The sequence below is a fragment of the Saimiri boliviensis genome, chromosome 20 (assembly GCF_048565385.1).
Source record: "Saimiri boliviensis isolate mSaiBol1 chromosome 20, mSaiBol1.pri, whole genome shotgun sequence".
NCBI classification, from domain to species: domain Eukaryota; kingdom Metazoa; phylum Chordata; class Mammalia; order Primates; family Cebidae; genus Saimiri; species Saimiri boliviensis.
The window spans coordinates 31971911-31982459 of NC_133468.1; the positions used below are offsets into that span (position 1 = coordinate 31971911).

A 10549-nucleotide genomic window follows, 5' to 3' on the forward strand; every position below is an offset into this window, starting at 1 on the left:
TAGCTCCTCCTGGCTCCTGCAGGTCCCCCAGGCTGCCCCTCTGTTGGGGTGATAAAGCTGGTTACCCTCTTGCCTATGGGCTGCCTGGCCAGGGAGAGGCACCCCCTCCCTCTGCCCTTTGGCCTGAAACAGGCCCCGCACCCCGAGTCATGAGGGAAGCTTCCAGACTGACTCAGGCTCAGGCTGGTCCCAGGTCTCCAGTGTCTCAGGGATCAAAGGTCTCCGGGGCCCATTTATTTCTGAGTTTCCTTGGCTGACGCTCATTTCGCCAGCTCCTCCCGCAGTGACGGGCAGGTGAGACGCGCTCCGATGCCGAGGCCGGGGACCGTGGCGCTGTGTCTGCTCACCTTGGTCCTCCCCCTCCTGCCCCGACAAGCTGCTGCCACAGAGCAGGGTGAGTGACCCCCATGCCCTGCTGCCCTCAACAGCCTGCTCTGGCTGCCCATCCGTGAGGGAGGGCTGCCTCCAGGGCACCAATAGGGGGATGGATGCCCACTGCCTGGAGCTCAGTCAGCCCTGTGCCCACGTCTTGGTCTCCTCTCCGCAGCGAGCTTTGGGGGAAGAGCTGGGTCATCAGAGCCTCCTCCAGTTGAGTGTCTCTGAGCCTTAGTGTCCCTTTCTGAGCCTCAGTTTCCCCTCTGGAAAGCAAGAATAATAACACCTGCTTTTCAGGGCTACTGCTAGGATTAAAAAGAGCCCCCCGCCCACCGTGTGATTTCTGGCACAAGACTGATGCTCAACCCGTATTAGGGTCTGTTCTTACCTACTGAATGTTCGCACCAATTCTCTGGTCACCTCCCATACCAGCACGTCCTGCTGTGTGCTTCGGGATATAGCCAAATGGATATGGCACAAAACGGGACGGTCTTGCTCTGTCGCCCAGGCTGGAGTACAGTGGCACGATCCTCAGGAGCCCCAGATTCTAATCCTGCCATGAACCAGCTGTGCACCCTGGGGCCGGTCAGTTCATCTCCTGCCTCAGTTTCTCCCCAAAAGACAAGGCATCAGGACCTCTAGGGATCGTTCCAGCTCAGCTGCTTTGGGCTTCACGGCCGTGGGGACCCAGGGGCTCAGGGCAGGAGGGATGGCTGTGGGCACCTGTTGCACCCTCCGGGAGCTCCCTCTGCGCCTCACCTGCCCCCAGAGAAGGGTGGAGGGGAACCAAGGCAGAAACTGGACTTGATTTCCTGCCCCTCCAGATGTCACCCTGTGGTGATGTCACGCAGACCCGCAGCCCATTCATCGTAATGAAAACACTCCCTTCCTTGCTCTTTCTGTGCCTCCCAGACCCTTGTTGATGTATCTCTAGTGACGGCGTCTTAGACACTGATCTTTTGTTTTCCTCCCAACCTCCTTCCCCCGTCTCTCCTCCTTTTTTCTGAGACAGAGCCTCACCCTGACACTCAGGCTGGAGTGCAGTGGCGAGATCTCCGCTTACTGCAACCTCCACCTCCCAGGTTCAAGCGATTCTCCTGCCTCAGGTTCTTGAATAGCTGGGATTACAGGCGCGCACCACCGTGCCCAGTGAATTTTTGTATATTTTTAGTAGAGACAGGGTTTTACCATGTTAACCAGGCTGGTCTCGAACTTCTGACCTCAGGTGATCCTCCCACTTTGGCCTCCCAAAGTGCTGAGATTACGGGGGTGAGCCACTGCACCTGGCTCCCTCCTCTCTCACTGCTCCTCCCTTCCCTGTTCCCGGGTTCTTCTAGCCTCTTCCCTTCCCTTCCCTTCTCTTCTCTTCTCACCACCTCTCCTCGGCCCCCTCCTGCTCTCCCCACATCCTGCGTGTTACTGCTTATTTCATCCCTAGTCGCAGTCTCTGCCTCTGTAGAATGGGATCTTTCAGACCCTGTTTCTGCTCTCTAGGATTCTGTGGCTCCTCTGTCTCTGCACCTGGCATCAGCTGTCACCTGGGGCCCCGGCCAGCCTCTGACCCTTTCCGTGTCCCCTCTCTGGGGACCCAGAGCCTCACCCCCCCACCACCCCCTGCTCAGATCAGGGGGATGGGGATGCCAGGGAAGGGTGTGGTCCTAGAGAGAGAGCTGTAGTGGCCTCAGCCTGGCCCTTACTGGCAGACACACCCTCTTGTCTTGCAGCTCACCTGGTTATATTGTGTCAACAAAACACAATGTCCTGTCTGTTGGTCCAGCCCTTTTCTGACATCACAGCTGCCCTCTGACCCCCACACCCAGCACGAGGGTCACCAAGGCTTGGACACTCAGTCACCTGTCCACGGCAGGGGTCCCTCTACCCTCCCCATCCCTGTCTAGGGCTCTGTCCCCATCCATCATTTCCATCACCATCCCACTCTTGTCCTCCTCTCGAGAGATTCTTTTTTTTTTTTTTTTTTTGAGACCGAGTCTCGCTCTGTTGCCCAAGCTGGAGAGCAGTGGTGCAATCTCGGCTCACTGCAACCTCCACCTCTCTGGTTCAAGCAATTCTCTTGCCTCAGCCTTCCGAGTAGCTGGGATCATAGGTGCGTGCTACCACAACCAGTTAATTTTTGTATCTTTATTAGAGACGGGATTTCACCATGTTGGCCAGGCTGGTCTTGAACTTGGGACCTCAGGTGATCCACCTGCCTCAGCCACCCAAAGTGCTGGGATTATAGGCGTGAGCCACCACATCTAGCCTATTGTTTATTATGTGTGTGTGTGTGTGTGTGTGTGTGTGTGTGTATATACATGTATATTTCAATAGCTTTGGAGGTACAAGTTGTTTTCGGTTACATGGATGCATTGTACAGTGGTGAAGTCTGAGATTTCAGTGTACCATTCACCCCAGTAGTGTATATTGTACCCAATATGTGTTTTTTGGGGGGAAGACAGAATCTTGCTCTGTTTTGCTCTTATGTGGTGTGACACATTCTTATGTGGTGTGACACATTCTTATGCCTTTATATCCTCATAGCTTGGCTCCCACTTATGAGGGAGAACATACGATGTTTGTTTTTCCATTCCGGAGTTACTTCACTTAGAATAATTCCAGCCCAGGCTGGAATGCAGTGGCAAGATCTCAGCTCACTGCAACTTCTGCCTCCTGGGTTCAAGTGATTCGCCTGCCCCAGCCTCTCAAGTAGCTGGAATTACAGGCGCCCACCACCATGCCTGGCTAATTTTTGTATTTTTAGTCGAGACGGGGTTTCACCATGCTGGCCAGGCTGGTCTTGAACTTGGGACCTCAAGTGATCCACCTGCCTCGACCTCCCAAAGTGCTGAGATTACAGGCATGAGCCACTGTGCCCGGCCGACATGGTGACTTGTTTTCTTTTGATAGATACCTCATAGTGGGATTGCGGGATCAAATGGCAGGTCTACTTTGAGTTCTTTGAGCGATCTCCATACTGTTTTCCATAGAGGTTGTACTGATTTATGATGTTTCCTGCCGGCAATGTATAAACGTTTCCTTTTCACCACATTCATGCCAACATCTGTTTGTTTCTTTGGCTTTTAATAATGGTCATTCAGACTGGGATACATTCTGTATCTCATTGTGGTTTTAGTTTGCATTTCCCTGATTATTAGTGATGTTGAGCACTTTTTCATTTGCTTAGTGGCCATTTGTAGATCTTCTTTTGAGGAGTATCTATTCATGTCCTTCACCCACTTTTTGATGGGAGGAAGCAGGCTTAAAAAAAAAAAAAAAAAAAAAAGAAAAGAAATTGCTGACCAGAAGCTGTGATTCATGCTTGTAATCCCAGCTCTTTGGGAGGTGGAGGCAGGCGGATCACTTGAGGTCAGGAATTCAAGATCACCTTGGCCACCGTGGCAAAATCTCATCTCTATTAAAAATAGAAACATTAGCTGGGTGTGGTGTGACACATCCATAATCTCAGCTCCTCAGGAGGCTGATATACAGCAATGGCTTGAACCTGGGGGTGCAGAGGTTGTAGTGAGCTGAGATGGGGTCACTGCACTCCAGCCTGTGCAACAGATGAGACTGTCTCTATCTCAGACAAACAAACAAAACAAAAGAAAGAAAGAAAAGAAGAAATTGCTATTAGCTGTAAAAAAAAAAAAAAAAAAAAAAAAAAAAAAAAAAAAAAAAACAGCAAGGAAGGAAATTAGTGGGGAGAAGAGGGGGTGACTCAGCTACTCCTGGCTCCTTCTCTTCCACTTTATCGACCACCCCCACCCTCCCAAACTACCGCCCATGGCCCTCCAGTGGGGAGGTAGCTGCCTGGTCTGTGGGGCCTCAATCCAACCCATTGCCCTAACCTTCTGAGATCAGATGAACTCTCTTGGCTTCAACATGAATGATCTATTTCTCTGAAATTGGTCAAAATTAATGGAGAATAGCAGCGCTGCACTCCAGCCTGGGTGACGAATGGAGACCACATCTCCAAAAAAAGAAAAAAAGAAAAAAATTAAGGGGGTTGAGGAGAACAGAGTCAACATGAAAACAGTCAGAGGACCAGGAATGAGTGGCTCATGCCTGGGATCCCAGCACTTTGGGAGGCTGAGGTGGGAGGAAGACATGAGTTCAGAAGTTTGAGACCAGCCTGGGCAACACAGGGAGACCCCGTCTCTACAAAAAATTAAAAAATTAGCTAGGCATTGTGGTGTGTGCCTGTGGTCCCAGCTACTTGGGAGGCTGAAGTAGGAGGGTCACTTGAGGCCAGTAGGTTGAGGCTGCAGTGAGCCATGTTTGTACCACTGTACTCCAGCCTGGTCAACAGAGGGAGACTCTGTCTCAAGAAAGAAAAAAGGATGGGCGTGGTGGCTCACGCCTATAATCCCAGTGCTTTGGAAGGCCAAGGTGGGCAGATCACTGGATACCAGGAGTTCAAGACCAGACTGGCCAACATGGTAAAACCTCATCTCTACAAAAAATACTGACCAGGTGTGGGTGGCTTATGCCTGAATCCCAGCACTTTGGGAGGCTGAGGCAGGCAGATCACCTGAGGTCAGGAGTTTGAGGCCAGCCTGGCCAACATGGTGAAACCCTGTCTCTACTAAAAATATAAAAAAATTAGCCAGGTGTGGTGGTGCGCACCTGTGATCCCAGCTACTCGGGAGGCTGAGGCAGGAGAATTGCTTGAACCTGGGAAGTGGAGGTTGCAGTGAGCCAAGAGAATACTGCTGAGCTCCAGCCTGGGTGACAAAGTGAGACTCTGTCTCAAAAAAAAAAAAAAAAAAAAAAAAAGGCGTATGGTGATGCATGCCTGTAGTCACAGCTACTTGGGAGACTGAGGTTGCAGGATTGCTTGAACCCAGGAGGCAGAGATTGCAGTGAACCAAGGTCATGCCACTGCACTCCAGCCTGAGTGACAGTGAGACCCTGTCTCAAAAAATAAAGAAAGAAAAAATAAAAAGAAAGAGAAAAGCAAGCAGTTATGGAGGGGCCCACACAGTGGATGCTGTGGAACTGAGTGCTCGCTGCGCATGGCGGCCTCACCCCAGTGCCACTGCCCAAGGCCCGGTCCCTTCTCTCTTCTTACCCCCTCTACTCACCCCCTGCAAAGCCTTCTTACTTCCTTCTCACATCACCCTCTTCCCACCTCTTGGGGGTCAGCGGGACACAGCGGAGTGAAGATATCTGCCTTGATTTACCTGCAGGGGCCATGCCCAGGCAGGGACAGGGATGTGCTGTTTCCAGGATTTCCTGCTGTGGGCCTGGGCCTGTAGCCTGGCTTTGTCATAGGAGGGCTGGTTATGGGAACCACGAGGCTGCGCTGGCCTTGGTCACTCAGCCTTGCCACTCCATCCCTGGCATACTCTGTCTTAGGTGGCCAACCCCGGCCGCCAGCACCCCACAGACTGAGCGACTTCACGCAATTCATAGTGTTAAGGTGATGGGGCTGAGACCTCTCATCTGGTTCTAGACTAAACCGGTTCCATAATTTTAGGGCCCAGGGCAAAATGGACACATAAGGCCCTGTGTTGGAAGATTTCTTTCATTTGTTAAGAGTTATGGACTCTGTGTACCTATGCAACAATCTTGCATGTTCTTCACATGTACCCCAAAACCTAAAATGCAATAAAAAAAAAAGAGCTATGGACTCGCTCTATTATCCAGGCTGGAGTGCAGTGGCGCCGTCATAGCTCACTGCAGCCTCGAACTCCTGGGTTCAAGAGGTCTTCCTGCCTCAGCCTCCCGATTAGCTGGGACTAGAGGTATGCCCCACCACGCCCGGGGAATTTTTTATTTTTTGTAGAGGTTAGAGATGCCATCTCACCATGTTGCCTAGGCTGATCTCAAACTGTGGCCTCGAGTGACCCACCTACCTCCGCCTCTTGAGTAGCTGGGACTACAGGCACGCACCACCACACCAGCTAATTTTTTGGATTTTTAGTAGAGATGAGGTCTTGCTCTGTTTCCGAGGCTGGATTCAAACTTCTGGCCTCAAGCAACCCTCCCCGCTTGGCCTCCTAAAGTGCTGGGATTACAGGTGTGAGCCACCGTGCCCAGCCTATCTTATTTTTTCATTATTGAAAGATAATATGGCAGACACAGTGGCTCACGTCTGTAATCCCAGCACTTTGGGAGGCTGAGGCAGGAGGATCACTTTGGACCCAGAGCTTGAGACCATCTGGGCAATGTAACAAGACTCCATCTTTATGTCTATTAAAAGTAATACAAATGTTACATAATATTAAATTATATTAATTTACATGACTCCAGTGTGTATAAAAGATAGTGAGTGAGGTTGGGGGTGGGGCAGCTAGGGCACAAGCCTGGCCCTAATTTTTTTTTTTTTTTTTTTTTGAGGCAGAGTCTCGCTCTGTCACCAGGCTGGAGTGCAGTGGTGCAATCTTGGCTCACTACAACCTCCACCTCCTGGGTTCAAGGGATTCTCCTGCCTCAGCCTCCCGAGTAGCTGGGATTACAGGTGCATGACACCATGCCCAGATAATTTTTGTATTTTTAGTAGAGATGGGGTTTCACCATGGTGACCAGGATAGTCTTGACCGCCTGACCTTGTGATCCACCCACCTCAACCTCCCAAACTGCTGGAGTTACAGGCATGTACCACCACGCCTGGCTCTAATTTTTATACTTGGTATTTTTTGTAGAGATGAGGTTTCATTATCGCTATATTGCTCAGGCTGGTCTCAAACTCCTGATCTCAAGTGATCTACCACCGAGTCTCATCTCCTAAAGGGCTGGGGTTACAAGTGTGAGCCACCATGCCTGGCCAATTTATCTCTTCTTAGTGAGCTTTTGTAGTTTGTGTCTTCCAGAGAATTTGTTCATCTCATCTAAGTTGTCAAATGTATTGGCATAAAGTTGTTTACAGATCTCCATTTTAATATCTGTAGAATCTGAGCACCCTGGTAGTTTTCTTTACGTTTCTTGTGTTTGGAGTTGTTGAACTTTGTGGGCTTATAGTTTTTATCAAGTTTGAAAATTTGGAGCTATTGATTCTTCACATATGTGTTAGTTACCCCTTTTGCGCCTTGCCTTTTGGGACTCCTGTATATTAGCTGCTTAAAGTATTATCCTGATGCTCACTGATAATCTTAAAAAAATTTTTTTTTTTTTGAGACAGGGTGTCATTCCATTGCCCAGGCTGGAGTGCAGTGGCACAGTCTCAGCTCACTGCAACCTCCACCTCTCAGGCTCAAGCAGTTCTCCTGCCTCAGCCTCTCAAGTAACTGGGACTGTAGGTGCATGCCACCATGCCCAGCAAATTTTTGTATTTTTTATAGAGATGGGGGTTTCATCATGTTGCCCAGGCTGCACTCGAACTCCTGAGCTCAAGTGATCTGCCTGTCTGGGTTTCTCAAAGTGCTAGGATGACAGGCACTTTTCCCAAAGTGCTGGGATGAGCCACCACACTTCACCCTTAAATTTTTTTTAATTAATTTTTTCTTTTATTTTTTGAGATGGAGTCTCGTTCTGTCGCCCAGGCTGGAGTGCAATGGCACGATCTCAGTTCACTGCAACCCCCATCTCCGGGGTTAAAGCAATTCTCCTGCCTCAGCCTCCTGAGTAGCTGGGATTACAGATTCGTGCCACCACACCCAGCTAATTTTTAGTAGGGACAAGGTTTCACTATATTGGCCAAGCTGGTCTTGAACTTCTGACCTCATGATCCACCCACCTTGGCCTTCCAAAGTGCTGGGATTACAGGCTTGAGCCACTGAGGCCAGCTCATTTTTTCCTGATGTGTGGATAGTTTCTATTGCCATGCCTTCACATTATTATTTTTTTCTTCGTTAATGTCTAATCTGTCCTTAATCCCAACTGGTGTATTTTTTATCTCTATAAATTCTATTTGTTTATATACACATTTTTCCACGTTTCTATTTAATTATTGAGCATATGGAACACAGTTATAGAAACTATTTTGGACTGGGTGTGGTGGCTCAGGTCTGTAATCCCAGCACTTTGGGAGCCTGCGGCAGGAGGATCCCTTGAGGCCCAGAGTTCGAGACCAGCCTGGGCAGCATAGTGAGACCCCTATCTCTATAAAACAAACAAACAAACAAACAAAAACTTTTTAAAAACTTTAAAAAAATTGGTTAGGCATGGTGGCTCATGCCTGTAGTCCCAGCTACTCAGGAGGTTGAAGTAGAAGAATTTCTTAAGTCCAGGAGTTTGAGGTTGCAGTAAGCTATGATTGCCCCACTGCACTCCAGCCTGGGTGATAGAAGCCCTGTCTCTTAAAAACTAAATAAATGAGTCCAGATGTGGTGGCTCACATCTATAATCCCAACACTTTGGGAGGCCAAGTCGGGTGAATCACCTGAGGCCAGAAGTTCGAGACCAGCCTTACCAATATTGTGAAACCCCATCTCTATTAAAAATACAAAAATTAGCTGCATGTGGTGGCAGACACCTGTAATCCCAGCTACTGGGGAGACTGAGGCAGGAGGATTACTTGAACCCCAGAGGTGGAGGTTGCAGTGAGCAGAGATCACGCCACTGCACTCCAGCCTGTGTGACAGAACAAAGCTCTGTACCAAAGTAAATAAATAAATAAATACAACGTAAATGCCTTTCTCTGACTATTCTTACATCTGTGCCCATTCTGGGTAGGCTTCCATGGGCTGATTATCTTCCTGTCCATGGGTGATGTTTTTTGACTGTTCATGCTCGGTAATGATTCATGCCAGACATTGTGAATTTTACCTTGTTGGGTGCTAGGAATTTTTGCATTCTGTTTTTCTTTTTCTTTTTTAATAATAATTTTTCTAGCTAAGAACATGTGACTGTACATTGTATTTTCTATTTAAGCACTTCAGTTGTCTGATTAATAAATTAAGCCTTTCCAAGTACTTAAGAAATTCCATAAATCTAACAAATTAATGTGTATTTTTTAAAACTTCCCCATATGTAGATAGTTCTACGAATCCAATAGAGTAAATATTTATGTGTGGTGAATCATAAGTTCTCCTAAATGTTTCAACAGTTTACAACCTTAGCAAGATTCTAATGGAAAATCACAAATCTAAATCAATCACTCACTTATATATTTCAAATTGTAATTACAGTGTTGGTTTTCTTTTTTTTTTTTCTTTTTTAAACAGAGTCCTGCCCTGTCATCCAGGCTGGAGTGCAGTGGTGCAATCTCAGCTCACTACAACCTCTGACTCGCAGATTCAAGCGATTCTCATGCCTCAGCCTCACAAGTAGCTGGGATTACAGGCACACACATCACCCTGCCTGGCTAATTTTTGTATTTTTAGAAGAGACAGGGTTTTGCCATGTTGGCCAGGCTGGTCTCGAACTCCTGACCTCGTGATATGCCTGCCTTGGCCTCCCAAAGTGCTGGGATTACAGGCGTGAGCCACCGTGCCCAGCCATTTGGCATGTTATTTGAATAGGCCATATTCTCTCTTTTAAAAATATTTATTTATTTAAGAGAAAAGGTTTCACTCTGTCACCCAGGCTGGAGGGCAGTGGTGCCATCATAGCTCATTATGAACATGATCTCCTGGGCTCAAGTGATCCTCCTGCCTCAGCCTCCGGAGTAGTTGAGACTACAGGCGTGTGCCACCATCCCCAGCTAATTTTTTAAATTTTATAGAGATAGAGTTTCACTCTGTCGCCTAGGCTGGAGTGCAGTGGTGCAACCATAGCTCATTGTAGCCTTGACTGCCTGGGCTCAAGCGACCCTCTCGCCCCAGCCTCCCAAAGTACTGGGACTACAAGCACCTGTTACCTGCATGATTTGGCATTCCTGGGCCTCCCCCAGGATAGGGAGCAAACACACTGCCCCATCTTCTTCCTTTACTTCTAAGGGCAGGGTCCTGACATGGCTGATTTCTAACCGAAATCAGCACGCTGGTCCAGGGGCCAGGGACTTTCCAGGGCAGGGAGTAGAGACTCAGAAGCTTCAAGAGAGTGAAAGAGGATAGTGGTTCTGCAGACTAACTCCCTTTTGTCTCTTTCAGACCTCGGCATGAACAGCACTGTGTGGGATGGAGGGGGGTGTGTCTCCCAAGGGGGCCCCCAGAACCCTCAGTGCCGGCAGCTGCCTTGGAGCCATCAGACAGGTAAGGAGACAGACTGCAAGATCAGGGAAGATGGCCCACCTGCGAAAGGACTAGAGTGACCCCTGCCAGGCTGGTGAAACCCCCAGATTGTACAGTGTGTG

The 10549-nt window shown here is 48.8% G+C and overlaps 1 protein-coding gene across 10 annotated transcripts in view; it reads left to right on the forward strand.

Annotated features, from left to right (window-relative positions):
• Positions 1–212: 212 nt before the first annotated feature.
• MUC17 (mucin 17, cell surface associated) overlaps positions 213–10549 on the forward strand; it is a 38724-nt gene continuing 28387 nt past the window's right edge. For all 10 annotated transcript variants that reach the window (XM_074390507.1, XM_074390509.1, XM_074390513.1 and 7 more), the window contains exons 1-2: positions 213–394; positions 10347–10448. In XM_074390507.1, the coding sequence (XP_074246608.1) occupies positions 310–394; positions 10347–10448 (187 nt within the window). In that variant the 5' untranslated portion in view covers positions 213–309. The remainder of the gene's footprint in view (positions 395–10346; positions 10449–10549) is intronic.